General features: G+C 41.1%; 1 protein-coding gene across 2 annotated transcripts in view; it reads right to left on the reverse strand.

Annotated features, from left to right (window-relative positions):
• Nucleotides 1–17,356, reverse strand: part of LOC122787701 (outer dynein arm-docking complex subunit 4-like) — a 1,060,374-nt gene that overhangs the window by 140,326 nt on the left and 902,692 nt on the right. For both annotated transcript variants that reach the window (XM_044054554.1, XM_044054553.1), the window contains one exon: nt 14,531–14,636. In XM_044054554.1, the coding sequence (XP_043910489.1) occupies nt 14,531–14,636 (106 nt within the window). The remainder of the gene's footprint in view (nt 1–14,530; nt 14,637–17,356) is intronic.

The raw sequence follows: 17,356 nt of genomic DNA on the forward strand, positions 1-17,356 counted from the left end.
ATTCTGTTTGATTATGCTTTGGAATTATAAATTTTTTTCTGTCAGCATCTTCTTTTGGTAATCTGTGCAGCAGTATTCTAGGAACAAACTTTTTCACTTTAAAATAATAAAATGAAATGCATCTGGTCTAAATACTTTTTACAGCTAAAAATGTTTCTTGACTGTTCACTTGTTGCTAGTTTTCAGGTATTTAACAATTATTTTCTGTCAGGATTACTTAAAACACAGTTAAGCAAGTGCAGTGGCACCTTTGGCATGTACTTTATGTTAAAATTAGAGCAGGCAGATCTTTAAATTTAGTTTGACTGTATTCACAAAGGAAATCAGAGACAGTCTTTAAATTTTTGCAAATGATTTGCTATTGCAGCTTCAAAACTAGTATTATCTTTAACTTCACAATGCCAGTTCCAGGTATCAGCTGTTTAACAAAATGCATTCATGACGCTTTTGATTAGTCAGCATTCAACTAGCACTTTCACTGGAGGCCTCCTGTAATCTTATCAATCTGAACTTATGACTGGGCTGAGGGGTCCTAATACTGAATAGAAATACTGCACAGGGACTGCCAATGCCTAATCTGCATCATAAAATATACAAGAAACTGCAATGCAACACACCGTAAGAGAACAGATCTGGAGCTCCAGAGGCAATAGTTAGTTAGGTATGGAATCCATCCACCTAGGAATGTAAAGTACGTGTCTAATGATGCTGGAAAGAGTTGCTGGAACTTCGGTTGTTTGGCTTTCCTTTTAAGTATTCTGTTATCAGTAAAAGCTTCGAGGAGACAACACTTCATACAATTTGTTGGATAGTTACCAAAACCTTTTGTCCTGACAATATCACATTCATCCACTTCTAGAATGAAGAAGGTTATTAATTTTAAAACATTTTGGGCATAATACATACATATTTTCTTATTTTTTTACATCCTCTCAGTCTGGTATAGTAACAGTAAAAATATCTCTGAACCTGAACAGTGATGAGATGAAGCATAGCAAGGGTTAAGTAAAAAGGGCAATTGCCTCAGCTGCATAGTGTTGAGGGGGGGCATGATCAGCCATCCATCATCCTGATCACTCTTTAGTGCTATACTGGATTGTTAAAAGCCTGTATTGCATTTGTGGTCAAACCTGAGCATTGTAGCTCTCCATGTGTGGTCTAAACTGTAACATCTGCTTGCTACATCTGTAGTAAGCATTTTGCTACAGTTTAACAGAGAAAATAATTTATAAGCTAAAACCTGTGCATCATAGCACTCTGTGCAGGGTATAAACTATAGCAACTGCTTGCTACATTTCCAGCTGGCAGTTTGCAACAGTTTCAAAGAAAAAATATTGGTTTTACTAACCTGCAAGTAAGGTGGGTTATGGACAGGACACAGAAATGGGACCTGAATGGCCAGGGCAGGTGGGAGGGGTGTATGTCATGTATATGGCCACCTGGTTGGTGGAGCAGTAAAAGGAATGGACTTTTTTTTCTTGCTCTTCACTTCGACAGCTTGGGGTGTGCAGAAGCCATAGATTGGGTACTGTCTCCAGGAAACATCCTGCACATTTTACAGAAGTCCTTTTATTTTTTTTGCTCTTCACATGAAGAGCTGAGGAGAAGGGAAAATAGTTGGATGGACTGGTACAGGGCATTGGTTGAGTCAACTACACTTCTTGTTGGGGGCAGGTCAAATAAATGGAACCCAAATAGCAGAGGCAGGAGGGAAGGGGGGTCATGTCTTGTATCTGGCCACCTGACTGCTGTGTGAGTAAAAGGAATGGATGCAGAATACAGTCTTCAAAAAGAAGTTTTTATCAGTGGCATGTGCCAAGGCCAAGTGGTATTTGTCATTGTAAAAGGGGTTTAAAACGGTACAGTGTCTTATCAATGTATGCTTGCATTTGTGATCACTGGACCTATGAAAATTATAACCCTAGAAGACCTTTATAACCATAGAAGACTTCACATTGTAAAGAGCACTTTTTTATCCTGGGTCTTGTCCACCCAGCTATCTTTTTTTAATTTTTGACCTACTTCTGTCCATGATATATGCTATATAAATATAGTCTATATATCAGTGTCTCCTTGGTGAGATTTTGTGAAAAACAAGGTCCACCTTGTGAAGGTACTCATCAAGACTTCAAGATGAATTCAATTTCAGACAGTAATAGTGCTGAAACTGAATTCACCCTCAAGTCTTGGTGGGTACCTTCACATGGTGGACCCTGTTTTTCACAAAATCTCACCAAGGTGACACTGATATATACACTGTATTTATATAGCATATATAATGGGGGTTCCTATTATATGATCGAAGACGCATATCAAACCTGAAAGCACAAAACAGCATATAAGCAATTTCTTTCTCTGGGAAAGAAATTGCTTGGCCGCCTCCATTACTTTGCTGTTTTCGGCACTGTAGTGCAATCTCGGACTTGGTATATTTAAATAGGGGGGGGGGTGTTGGGGGGTGAAGCCCCCCACTTTATGTAATGTTTTAAAGTTTGTTTTTTTTTTCCTTTTGTGGAACAGTGTTTTTTTCCCTTGGAAAAAAATCGCTGTTCTAAATGTTCGGGATTGTAAGCTTTCGCTTACATGGGGTCGATACATCAGCTTTCACTTTTTTTAAGCGTTCGCTGATTTACTATAGACCCTATCATGGACATAAGTAGGTCAAAAATTTAAAAAACATAGCTGGGTGCACAAGACCCAGGATAAAAAAATGCCCAATCCTGGTAGGCACACTGGTGCCAGGACTGGAAAAAAATGACAGTGTAGAATCCTCAAAATACGGAAGCATTCCTACAATGGGGTCAGGCCAGGCCCAGGGGGAGGATGCCCCCCCCCCCGTTGTAGAAGGAATAAGAAGTTATGTACCTACCATAACGTTCCATGTTAGTTGTCTTCTCTCGCCTTCTTTCTTGCTTGATGGGTTCGGAGCCGATCCTCGGCTCCGACTCGGCACTTGCTAAGCTCGAGAGTCACTTTTACCAGCTCGAGGCAGCCCCATATCCCATGATGCAAGGCGGTAAGTACCCAGATCTCGTTTGATGACAAAGGGCAATAGCACCAAGCATAAAAACACTTCCAAAAGGAAGAAAGAAACTTACAGGATGGAAGAAGGACCAGGTCTGAATGGTCTTCAGCATAATAATTTCTTATAGAAAGGTCTGTCCAGGCCTGGGGGAAGGAGGGAGGGTCGCAAGAAAGAAGGCGAGAAGACAACTAACATGGAACGTTATGGTAGGTACATAACTTCTTAATGTTAAGTTGTCAATCTCGCCTTCATTCTTGCTTGATGGGACCGCGTCCCTAGCACCTCTATCCTGGGTGGCTCAATGGAACAGACTCTTGAGGACTGTAGAGCCAAAACTGGCTCTGTCCCTGGAGGCCAAGTCCAATTTGTAGTGGGAAACAAAAGTATGAGGAGTGGCCCAAGTGGCCGCTGCACAAATAGTGTCTAAAGGAAGTCTAGCTTGAAAGGCTGTAGAAGTAGCTAAGCTCCTAGTTGAATGTGCTTTAGGTTTTGAGCACAGCTGTTTTCCCCTGAGCAGATAAATTTCAGAGATGACCGAAGAAAGCCATCTAGACAAGGTCACTTTAGAAACAGGAAGGCCTTTCTTATTATCCGCATAAGAAACAAAAAGTTGATCAGATTTCCTAAATTTTTTTGTTCTGTCCAAATAATATCTGAGTTGACGGTGGACATCAAGATAATGTAGTTTTTGTTTGGCTCTGTCTGAATAGTTTGGGAAAAATACAGGGAGATCAATGGATAGATTCAAATTGGTCTTTGAGGCGACCTTAGGCAGAAAGGTCGGATTAGTTCTCAATGATACTCTGTCTTTGTGAAAAACCAAATAGGGGGGTCGAACCGATAGAGCATGAAGTTCAGACACCCTCCTGGCCGATGTAATAGCCACTAGGAATAAAGTTTTCCAAGAAAGAAATTTCAGGGAACAAGAAACAGCTGGCTCGAAGGGGGGAAGAATCAAGGATGTCAGCACTAAATTTAGATCCCACTGAGGAGGAGGATTCCTGATTGGAGGCTTTAGTAGGAAAATTCCTTTCAAAAGGCCCTGCAGAGCCTATGGGACATAATATTGTGATCTGCGATCCCGACATGAAAGTTCGAGATAGCAGCCAATTGAACTCTGACTGTGGAAGAAGAGGAGCCTGCATGAAAAATCTCTGCTAGGAAGTCCAGGACTGCCTGAACAGGGGCAGTGAAAGGATCAATACTCTTGGCCTTAGCCCAATAAGAGAAACGTTTCCATTTGCTTGCATAAATCCTCCTGGTAGAGGATTTTAAAGAAGCTACTATGATGTCTCTAACTGGGTTAGAGATCAAAGGAAGCCTGGCTAAGGAAGGAAGTGGAGCAACCATGCTGTGAGGTTGAGAGAAGGGATAGACCGGTGCAGCTGACCGGATTGGTGAGTCAGAAGATCTGGCACTGGGTCCAGATGCCACGGCTGCACCAAAAGGTGACGATGGAGGAACGGGAACCAAACTTGTCGAGGCCAGTAAGGGGCAATGAGAATCAATTTGGCTCTCAAAACGGTTGCCTTCTGGATAACTTGAGGAGTCAGAGGGAATGGAGGGTAGGCATAAAGAAGTCCCTGGGGCCAATCCTGGGTCAGAGCGCCTCTGGGGGGATGGCCTGGAAGAGGGAAGAGAGAGAAGAAGTCTGGGCATTTGCTGTTTTGGGGAGTAGCAAAAAGATCGCAACATGGGCGACCCCATTCCAGAAAAATCTCTTCCGCTATAGATTGCTTGAGAGACCACTCGTGAGGCATGAGAATAGCTCTGCTCAATCTGTCCGCTACAATGTTGGTTTTCCCAGGGATATGCGTTGCTACCAGAAACCGATGAGAGGAGATTGCCCATTGCCAAAGTCTGAGCGCTTCTCGACACAAGGGGTAGGACTTGGTTCCGCCCTGTTTGTTGATATACCAAACTACAGACATGTTGTCTGTGTGGACTGCAATTGTCCCTACAGGAAGAAAGTCGTTGAGGGCTTGCAACGTTAAAAGCACTGCTCTCATCTCCAGGACATTTATGTGCAGGTGGTATTCGAACGGCTGCCACGTCCCATGAACCATCCTGCCCTGATAATGACCCCCCCACCCAATCAGGGAGGCATCCGTGGTGACAGTGGCTACCGGGGATGGGGGTACAAAGTGTCTGCCTTGGTGAACCTGGGGAGATGTGATCCACCAAGCAAGATGATCTTTGCAAGTCTGTGTCACCAGAATCTGGTGACACATTGGAAGTTGTTGGTACGACCACTGTGTGAACAGCATCCACTGAAGAAGGCGCATGTAGAAGCGAGCCAGGGAAGAAGAGTAATGGCCGCAGCCATGAGGCCTAATACCTTTAGAACCATTCTGGCCTGTACTTTCTTGTTGGCTAGAATGATCCTGACTTGACTTTGAATGTCTGAAACTCTTTGATCTGTAAGGGTAGCTGACATCCGAACAGTGTTTAAGTTTGCGCCTATGAAAGTAATAGACTGGCAGGGCGATAAGGATGACTTTTCGAAGTTTATCGAGATGCCCAAAAGAGTACAAAGCTTTATTGTGTAATCCCTGGCTAGGATAAGCTGATGCCTGGTGGTGGCTGAAAGGAGCCAGTCGTCGAGATACGGAAACACCTGGAATCCTTGACGTCTCAGGTGAGCCGTGACCACTGCCATGCATTTGGTGAACACTCTGGGGGCTGTAGTGAGACCAAAGGGCAGGGCTCTGAACTGGAAATGACTGGACCCCAGCCGAAAGCGGAGAAATCTCCTGGAGCGTCTGTGGATTTTGATGTAATAGTACGCATCCTGAAGATCTATTGAGCACATCCAGTTGTCCTTCTGTAAGAAGGGCAGAATTGACTGAAGAGTGACCATTCGGAATCTTGTCTTCCTCACATACTTGTTGAGTCTGCTGAGATCCAATATTGGTCTCCAGTCTCCCGTCTTTTTGGGGACCAAAAAGAACCTTGAGTAGATTCCGGGCTCTGAATGATCTGTCGTAACTGGCTGAATGGCTCTTTTTTGCAGAAGTTTTAAGACTTCTAACTCTGCAATTTCCCTTAGACCAGGTGGTACATCTGGAAGGGAATTTGAGTGATAGAAAGGACTTTCCTCGAAAGGAATTTTGTAACCCTCGGATATGATCGACTGTACCCATCTGTCTTGAGTGAGGGAACGCCAGGCTTCTGGGTACAGCGATAGTCTTCCCCCGACTGCCTCCAAGGATGGACAGCCGGGAAACATCTCAGGGATGCTGAAAGGGCTTGTCAGAGAGAGGCTCTCTGTTTCCCTGGTTTTTTGGACCCCCTCTGCCTCTAGAGCGGCGTCTGTTGTTGTTACCCCCTCTGCCTCTAGGGGTAAACTGACCACGTGAATCCAGCGTGACTCCTTGGGATTTGCGGAACCACATTTTGCCACCTTTCTGTCCTTTGGGGTAAGGTCTAGAAGGGGTGGAAAAACGGACTCCTACAGAAAGAGTCTTGCCGTCCTGCTCACACCTGGTCAAAGTTTCCTTCACTTGAGGGCCAAACAAAGCTGACCCATCAAAGGGAGAATTTGTGAAGGACGCCTTAAAGGGATCTGCAAAGTCACATAACCGCATCCAGGCTTGGCGTCTAAGGGCCACACCTGTACCTGCGGCCCTACTCGCTCCATCAGCAGCATATGATATAAGCCGCATGGAGGAGTTTGCAATGGAATTAAGGGTTCCTAGCTGCGAAGCAATTTTTTCCTGAGCTCCTGCAGCTGTAGGATCCTGTACAACATCACCTAGCTCCTTAAGGCTATCCCTTTGGAGTCTGGTGAAGTGACATAGGTAATTCAGCGAACGCATAGCAAAGGTCGCTGAGGAAAACATCCGCCACCGTACCTATCCATGGTCCTAGAGTCCTTATTAGGAGGATGGACGGCAGGAAGGATCTGCAAGTTCCTTCTTGGTGGCAGCAGCCACCACCATGGCATCAGCGGGACACCCTTAGTGAGGAATTGCTTATCACACGGGCAGTAATAAATTTTGAAGGCCTCCTAGGGACTGGCTCTACAGAGTCAGGAGCAGCCCACGCCTTCGGGCAATAACTTGCATAAGGGGTCGAAGGCGGAGACACCCAGGAGGTGGAGGGCCGAGATCCAAACGCCTCTAGGTATACTGACTCATCCTCAGAGGGATTATTGGTGGGCCAGTTTCCCCTCTGTTTAAGGAGTTCTAGGATGTCTGAGAAAGAGACATCCTCAGAGGGGGATCTTGGGGATCCCTCTGACTCATCTAAGTCAGTATCTGAAGTGATAGACTCGGGGGAGTCTATATGTTTCCTCTTACAAGTCCTCTTTCTAGGAGGATCTCCCGAAACATCAGGAGAATCCTCGGAAGAGGGGCATATTCCCAATGGGGAAACCTGAGGCGGAGGATCTCTGGGTCCTGTAGCAAGAGAAGTGGCAGAGATGTCAACAGGCACTACAGAGGGAGGAGCTAAGGGAACAGACTGCTGGCTGATACCAGTGGCCAGCACACTCTTCATCATCTCGAATGCTCCCCTCCCAGGAAGGTCCGAGAGAACCCGTTCCGAAGAGCTAGGAACTCCAGGGACCACCGAAAGGGAAGTCTCCGAGGCAGATGTCGGAGCAGAGCTCACCAATGCCGAGGCTCCAAGGGGAAGAGCGGGTTCGGACAAGGGTCCGATGCCACTCACCCCCTCGGAGGAGACCATGGAAGCCCGGCCACCGAATCCCTCTAAGGAAGGTCTCGAAGAGGAGATAAGAGTAGAGGCCGAAGGAACAGAAGGGGGTATCTGTCCTTCAGCCATAGCAGTAACCATTCCCGAAGACTCCAACTCCAAGCTCTGGGGTAGAGTTGAAGGAGGAACTGTAACGGGGTGTGGACCAATAGCCGTCTGTCGAGACGGGCTATGTAACATTTGGGCCAGTGCCTGTGACTTAAGTAATCTACTGACCACTCTCTCTAAATCATGGTCAGAAAGCCTGGATGACCTTGAAGATCGGCTCCGATGGCTCTGTTCTGAGAGGAGAGGTGAAGCCGGAGCCGAAAGTATCGGCTCCAAGGAAGGAGACCTAGACCTCTTCCTCGAAGGAGCCATCGGAACCGATGAAACTATTGAACCTGTCGGAGCCGACAGGTAGCCTCGATGCATCGGCTCCAGCCGGAGCCGATACAGCCACAAAAGTAACGGTGTCGGAGCCGATCGGAGCCGACACTGATGCCTGAGCCACATGGTGGTCGGAACCGATCGGAGCCGACACCGAAGTGGTCGATGCAGAATCGGCACCGATAGCCATCGGTGCCGAAGGCTTAGTTAAGCCAGAATCAGCTCCAGCCGGAGCCGATCTCGACTCAGAACGAGTCGGAGCCGAGGCCGCAGGCTTGGACACAGAAGCCTGGGCCTTGGAAGACTTAGCAGTCTTGGATGGAGCCGACTTAGCCGGAGAGCCCTCTGGCTTAAGAAGGCCCCTCAAAATTAACTTATTCCTTCTTTCCTGCAGGACTCTCTGGCTGAAAGAATGACAAATAGCACAGGAGTCCTGCAGGTGAAGAGGCCCCAGGCAGTACAGGCAAGAAGTGTGACCGTCTGTCAGAGACATTTTCTGACAGCACGAGTCACACTTCTTAAAGCCTGAGACCCTTTCTTTTGACATGGTGCAAACACAGACACACACACCAGTCAAAGAATTAAATTAAATATACCAAAAGGTATAACTAAAAAAACACACACACACACCCTAACAGGGGGGGGATGGGATGGGAGAAAGTCTGACTAAAAAAAAAAAGAAGAGACAGACAAATTTCTGTCAGAAAATGTTTAAAACTAAATTAAAACTAACAATAAAGGGTTTTTAAGTTAAAAGGGGCTAAAATAGCGAAGTAGCAAATCACTTACCAGGAGCTGGTAAAAGGAGGACCTCATAAGCGAAGCGGCAAACGAGATCTGGGTACTTACCGCCTTGCATCATGGGATATGGGGCTGCCTCGAGCTGGTAAAAGTGACTCTCGAGCTTAGCAAGTGCCGAGTCGGAGCCGAGGATCGGCTCCGAACCCATCAAGCAAGAATGAAGGCGAGATTGACAACTTAACATGTAGCAGTTCACAAAAATCACAAAAACTGATAGGCCAAAGAAGAGCCACAAAAAAGACAGAGTGGACTATTGAGGATAAAAATAAATTACGTATTGTCACTATTATGCAAAATGCTCAGAATTTCCAGACACTAGGTATACAAAAAGATTAAGAAAGAATTAGAGGAAAGAAAAATACTTCCACAAGAAAAGAACTGTCAGAAGCTTCAAATAAAAATGTGCAGTCATTAATACAACAGATTTGTGAAGAACAGTATACAGAGCAAGAAACTTTGATCTGTTTGGAAAAAGAAGCATCTGAGGATGTGAGAAAATATAAACAACAAAACCTAGATATTTTTGAAAAGTATAAAAAAAGAAATATGGACAAGGGAAAAAAAGGGAGATTTGATATGGTGCAATAATTAGGCATAGGCAAAAGCCAAATTAACCAACATAAAGAAGGCAGCCCCAAAGATATTCTAAGAGAAATACAGGCAAAGGCATCCAGACATGGAAAATTTCACAATAAAATATAATATCACAAAGAGGGAATGCAGAAAAAAAGATTAGTAAAGCAGAAGTTAAAAAAAATAGAACTTGAAGTTATGGAGTGCCTGCAAAGTGAAGGATTTGATGTAGAAGGTCTAATACAGGTTACATCACAGCATGATGGAACAAGTCCCCAAAGTAAGGAGGAACAGGAAGAGCAGGAGACATCTGAAGAAGAAATATGGACATGGGAAAGAAAAATAGATTTACTATGGTGTAATACATATGCAAAGGAGAAAGCAAAACTAATAAATACAAAAAGAGCAGCACCAAAGATATCTGAAGAGAAATACAGGCAAAGGAATACACATGGGAAACTTTACAATACAAAAAATAAGACGATAAAGAGGAAAAGTAGAAAAGGAGATCAGTAATGCAGAAGTTAAAGAAACAGATAGAAACTGAGGTTAAGGAGTACCTCCGAAGTGAAGGATTCATTGTAGAAAACTTCATTCAGAAAGCACCACAATAGGATAGAGCAATGGAACAACAAATTAAGGGAAAATCAGTGGAACAAGAAGCAATTGGTCAGGTGCCATATGAAAATATTTTGGAGCCTTCCACAGGAAACCTGTATAAACATTCATTTGAAGCTGGACAACAAGGGAAGGAACAGGAAACTGTGGAAACTCTGACACAGTTAATGTTGAAGAGCAATAGGCCAGTGAGTTCCCATATGACAGAGCAATGGATGGCACAGAATGAAATTGAAGAGAATATACCACAGGAAGATGCAACAGAACCTTCTATAGAATGCCCACAGGAAATGGAAAACAAAAAATGTGCCCTCAGTTTAGAAGAGAACCAGCTAAGAAAAGAGTTACTTGACTTTAATAGAGATAGATAGACATATTATGATCAATGAAAGAAATAGACTGCAGAAGGTCAATAAAACTCAAAAAGTCAGAAGTTTGATAAAACAACTAAACACAGTAATTAGTGCTGTCCACAGACATCCATGTGATGTAACAGGCATAAATAGGATACATTATACTGTGCAGCTAAATTAATAACTGATAACGTTGTACCACAATAACACAGGGTAATGATGGAGATAAAGGAGATAAATTGAATACCATCATGGAAGTATTGAATAGAGAAACCTATAAAGAAACTAAGACAAGAAGTGTCACTGTTAGAAGAGTATAGTAGACGGAACAGATCAACAAAAATACTTAGAAAGACAGACGTGACAAAAGTAATGCACAGTATTAGAAGAGATCAGGATCTATCAAGCACTATCACAAATAACAAACTAAAAATCTCAGCACAGGCGGAAAAACTTAGAAGATAACACAGATAAATATAAAGGAAAAGTACAAAATAAGCAATCTATTCATGACCCAAAAAGTTTTATAGAAAATTGGTAAACAAGGTAAAAGGAATTGAAAGACCACCAAAAAAAGAAGAAATAAATACATTTAGGAGATGTATCTATGAAGATCCTGTGGAACGTAGCAAAGATGCTAAATGTATGGAAGAAGTAAAAGAAAGAATAAGATGTTTAAAGGTACAGGATATGAAATGGGATGAAGTAACAGCCAGAGAGATTGAAATAAAGTTAAGAAAAACCTCTAACTGGAAAATCCCAGGCCCAGATGCAGTACCTAACTTCTATTTAAAAGTATTAAAATCTTTACACGAAGATTTACCTATGAGTAAAAACTATAAGTGCACCCCAAACAGACACCAACCTGGCTACTAGGAAAAATAATGCTCCTACTTAAGAGTGAACCTGCAAGCTACCCTAAAAATTATAGACCAATAAGCTGCCTTCCAACGATGTATAAACTATACACTGGAATTGATGCTGACAGAGTTTATAGTCATTTAGAAGAAAATTCAATTATGGCAATAGAACAAAAGGGCAATTAAAGAAAGTCATATAGAACAAAGGATCATTTGTTGTTAAAAAAAGTCATAGTGAAGAACTGTTAAAGGGGGAAGAATTTAAGTATGGCATGATGGACTACAAAAAAAATGTGATAGTATCCCAAAACCATGGATAAAAGAGTGCTTAAAAATGTATAAGATACACCCTACACTGACTGACTACATTACAGTGACCATGAAACAGTGGCAGACCAATCTGCAATTAAGCCATGATAAAGGACAAATGATTATTCCAGGGATAACAATTCAAAGGGGGATATTCCAAGGTGGCTTTTTGTCACTGCTGCTATTTTGCCTTGCCCTTAACCCATTAAACTGTCAACAGCTTAGGCCATGGCTATAATTTGGCTCCTAGAAAACAACTAAGTGTAAACACTTCTCATCTACTCTTTGTCGATGACTTAAAACTTAATAACTCATCAGATGAGGAACTGAAAGTACAGTTGCAAGTTGTCAAAACCTTTTCAGATGATATAAGAATGTAACTTGGTCTTGATAAATGTGCAAAAGCAACCTTTAAAGCAGGAAAACTGCAGCATTAAGAAAACATCAGTTTGGGACGAAAGTGTTATGAAAGAACTTCAGCAGGAGGGAGTGTATAAATATTTTTAACTTGATGAAGGATCAACAATAAAACATGAACAAGTGCGAATAAAACTTAGTAAGGAATACTTTAGAAAACTTAAATTAATCCTGAAAACAGCATTGACATCTAGGAACAAAATCCAAGCTATAAACCAACTTGCTTTTCCTGTTCTAACTTACAGTGCTGGAGTGATTGACTGGACCCAAAACGTGTTGGATAGATTAGACAGGAAAACAAGGAGGATACTTCATGCCCATCAAATGATTTATAAAAATCAGTGCATACCAAGATTATATATTCCCCGGTCTGAAGTAGGTATGGACCTCCTTGAAACTGATTACATGTATAGATCTGCAATCGCAGGATGCCACACATATCTGCTGACCTCACAAGACCCAAATGTAGTGAAAGTTTGGAAACATGAGGAGAATAAATCTAAGATGACTTCTCTGCTTAGGCTAGCAAAAGCATATCGGCGTCAAGTAAGAATGGAAATCAAACCACAGTTCGATAGAAATCAGACAGCAACTGAATGTGCCAAAAAACAAAAGAAAGAATATAAGGTGAAGGACCAGATGAGAAGGCAAGAAATGTGGAAAATGCACAAATATAGATGCAAATATAGAAAACTTCTGGAAGAACCTCATGTTGATCAGGAACAAATGCAGGAATGGTTTCAAACCAATAGATGAAAGGTTAATATTGGTAGCACAAGATAGTGGGCTACGTACATGCTGGTTTACGAAGTCCACTGAACACGTGGGAGAAACAGACAAATGTCGATTTTGCAAAATCGAATTGGAAACAGTTGCACACCTCATTACTGCTTGTGACACTAATGGCAGAAGGACTGTATACTGAAAGGCATAATTATGTGGCAAGACTGTTGCACTGGGGATTGTGCAAACATTATTGTACTGAAGTAGCTGAAAAACACTGGAAACATGAGTCACAAAGCATCACAGAAAATGATGAAGTCTACATCACATGGGATCACCCATTACCAACAGTTCAAAAGATAGATGCGAGAAAACCAGATAGTCGTCCATGAAAAGAAGACAAAAGTAGCATTGATCATTGAAATTGCTACACCCAGTGACTACAGTGTCTTGTGTACAGAGAGGCACAAAGTCATAAAATATCAAGATTTGCAGGCAGAAATGAGAGCCATGTGGAAGAAAGATACCCAGACAGTCCCAATAGTAGTAGGAATAACGGGTCTTATAAAAAAGTATCTACAATCATATTTAGATATGTTACCAAGAGATGTAACTCTGTACAAATTCCAGGAGTCATTACTGGGCACATTGAGAGTGCTGCAAAGAACACTTTTGGCTGACATCGAAGATTGAAACAATACTAATTTCATGAACTTTAATCGTACTTTGACTTAGGAATGGGGTCCATTCCCGTCATGGTATTAAAAATCCAAAACATTTGGAAAAATTAAAAAAAAAAAAAAAAAAAGAGATAAACATTTATTTTGACACACTTGTTTTAGCAACAGAGATGTCTCACTACTATCTTCATCTGCCTCATAAGACCTAATTTTGCCATTTTGGAGACCATCTCTCCATCTCGCTAGTCCATCTGTTTTTGATCTGGATGGTGAAGGCAACTTTTTATTACATCTGTAATTATATATAAAGCTTGCTGAAGAGACACTACTTATTGGATAAAGTGCACTTTTGTAATCCCATGGCATGCAGCAAACTTACTGTTTCCAGTAAATATCTCTGGTATTTATTTACAGTTCTGACTGCTTAACCTTTGCTGACCATGAACTCTTCCACAATGCCATTAACCTGTGGCCATAGTGGAGTTATTCTTCTATGATGACTAGTTAAGCTACTGAAGAACTAACTCCTTTTAGTGGAATGCATTAAAAGGCAATCCATTATTTGATCTGATGGACTTTAAAATTCTAAATATGTAGAACATTTTGTCTATTGCTAGTACTGTATAACAGTTTTGAATAATGTTAAAGATGTTGATTCTGCTACAACATATCTGGAGTGTTCATCAGTCATTATACTGTACAGTCTATACTGTTGATTGGCACACTAAAATCAATGTTAATTACCTATCCAATTAGCTTCTAGCAATTCTACCATCTAAAATGGCACGTTATTATAAACTGTCTCCAATTCAAAATATTTTTAAATATTTAGAATTCTAGTTATCATTACCCTTATCAGTACTCTGTTACTATAATTAGCTGTTACTATACAACAGCAATTTCCCATATGTGGTTAGAGCAACATAATTGTTTGGCTTTGATTTTTTGAAACCCGGTACTTAGAAAACAGTTGCAAATGATCTATTCTTCAAAAACATAAGTGTGTAAGTAACTTTCAGATTGTATTAAAGACAAGATTTAACAATTTAAAACAATGATTTGATGTAGTTCATGTGAGGTAGTTACCTTTACTGGGATCTTGCTTTTCTTCTTCTGATTCCAATTCATTTTCCTTTTTGATCGCTTGTCCTTTAAGTTCCTCGATTATATTTTTATTAGCATCCTCTAGTGCCTGCAATTCACAAGTGTAGTTGACAGTATAACCACATGCTCAAAAGAAAGGTACAGTGCCATAAAAGAATAACAATACCTTTCTGCACATATAAAAAGATTTAAGTCTAAATGTGCAACTGGTACTGGTACATTGTGGACCATTTATCATGTTTATAATAATGAAACTTTTTATTTTGTTAATGTTGCCAGCTGTATTTGGCCTTCCTTTTATTCTCTGAAAAAAAAATCTTTAAATGGCTGACTAATGGCTATAGAGTGTAATGTTTTCGGACACATGAGAAAAAAAAAAATAATCCATATTGTACACATTTAGTGTGCAGACCATTTTGTGAAGTACAAGTATTCTGAAATATGCAGATAAAAACTGTGATTTGTTAAACTTTGGTAACAGACATGGGAAAGGTACAGAGTTTACTGATCCACCAGTGTAATACAGACTTGCCCAAAATGCTATGAACTCAGAGCTGATATATAACATTAAGGTACTATAGTTGTGAAACCTCAAATGATGAGCTTCATGGGACTTTGTCTCATTTGGGTAATGTGACTGGCTTGTATTTGAGTGTGTTAATGTAGATCTGCTTAGCAGATATTTTGCTTGAATTGTTACTTTCTGTTTGGTATGATCTGGGATTTTGGGCTTTCCAGACAATTAGTGGACGTGCATTGTTTGCTAAAATAAACAGTAATAAATGGTATATACCATCCCTTTTTAAGGCTAAAGTGAATGGTGCTCTGCATCCCTGTAGCCATTGGTGAGTTCAGGTTATTAGAGTTACTGTTACAAGAAATGGAAATTTGGAGGTGAAACGGGGACTGCTGATATCTGGAAAGAGAGGGTGAGGAAACTAGCTCAGAATGGAAAAATATGTGATGTATTTGTTTAAATACTGACAATTAATATGAAATTGAAGTAAAGGATCCTTGTGTAGTTCAAAGTCTCAGGGGAACAGGTTAAAAAGGAAACAGCCAACAGCAGACTTTTAAGAAGTCCAAACAGATGGTGCCTTCCAAACCAAATCCTGGAGAACAATGAAAGATCCAAAAGCAGACTTTTAAGAAGTCCAAACAAATGGTGCCTTACAAACCAAATCCTGAAGGTAAACCCCCTTCCTGTGGTTCGGGAACCAAATAAAAAAAAAAAAAAACTCTGTGAAAACCCTCACCAGTCTAAAAACTCATGACTTACAGGAAAAAAAAAATAGCAGCATCCTTATTTAAATACCATGTTCTCCAAAAGAATATAGTGGTGGAAAGATCCTTTGCCGTATCAGATAACAGAAAGGTGGTTAAAAATAAAAGCAGGACTCGCAAAGCTACTTCCTGCCTGAAGACATCCCTTTATTTGTAAATACTATTTTAGTATTAGTAATATTTTCTGCATCTTTTCCACTTGCTTATATAAAATGTCCTAGTAACTTAACTCCCATATACAACTTCCTATACAAACACAACACACATCCACTCAATAAAATGCACCTCTTGCCACAAATTACTCTGTTCTACATTCTTGTTCTTTCCTCTTCAACTCCCTCACACCCTACATCCAGTAGCAAACATCTTCATAAAGCACTTACCCAACCAATCATCACATCACCATGCATTACACCTACTTCCACAACTTTCACACTAAAAAAAAATCACAACCCCTCCAGTAATCACACCAAACCCATTCCCCATCTCATATTTCTCTCTATCGCTCTCTAAAAACAACAAAAAACCTCCTTTAGACTATCCATAATCTTTACATTCCTTCTAAAGAGTAACTCTGAACCCAACTCGGGCCCAACAACTCCCTTTCCACAACATCAGAACCACTCTCTTCCTACACTGGCTTGCACCTACCTCAGTGCCCATACCATCAGAAACAAGCTAGACCACATAAGTGCTTTTATTTCTCATCACAACACAGACATTCTAGGAATCACAGAATCATGGGCAAAACAAGACTCCCCCCTAACTTCCAACACCTTCTAACCTCCTACAAGAATGTCAATAATCGCAGACCAGGTAAACGATCTTGTGGAGGCTCTCTATTTAATTAAAAATAATCTAAGGCCAAAGGTCATAGCTAAAGGAAATTCCTCCTCAGACTCCAACCCTAAATGGATTCTCCTAAAATTCCCAACTCACAAAGGCAAACTGCTGATCATTACAGCCTATCTGCCACCCCCTTCCCTAAGTACATTCAAATTGCTAATCATTAACATCTTTGATAACTGCAAAAAATAATAGCAAAATAATTCTAGGTAACTTCAATCTTAATTATATATGCCCTTGTTCATCTGACATGGGTATTTTCCTAGCAGAAGATATCACGTAACACTCTATCCCTATCTCCTTTTCAAGTCTCTTTTTCCTTTCTCAGATTTACTGAAGGTTGACCCACTGAAACTAATGTATATATTGTACATTATAACCAAAAACAGCATCACTGAGTGAAACAATAAAGCCCCGGAGAGGATTAATGTAGCATACTAGCAGACATCTGATGAAGTTGTATACACGAAAACGAAATTTCAACTTCAGTAATGCTTTTTTACTATAATTTAATAAATGCTAGTATGCTATATTAATCCTCTCCGGGGCTTTATTGTTTCACTCAACAAGGCTGTTTTTGGTTATTTTATTTGGTTTTGGCTACCTCGTTTTGCCTTATTTTGGATTATTGGTAATTTACAGGCAATGGACTGCAAAACAAGCACGGAGCAAGAAGTA

Source organism: Protopterus annectens, chromosome 13.part0 (assembly GCF_019279795.1).
Source record: "Protopterus annectens isolate FY-2018-M chromosome 13.part0, PAN1.0, whole genome shotgun sequence".
In the NCBI taxonomy this organism is placed as follows: Eukaryota; Metazoa; Chordata; order Ceratodontiformes; family Protopteridae; genus Protopterus; species Protopterus annectens.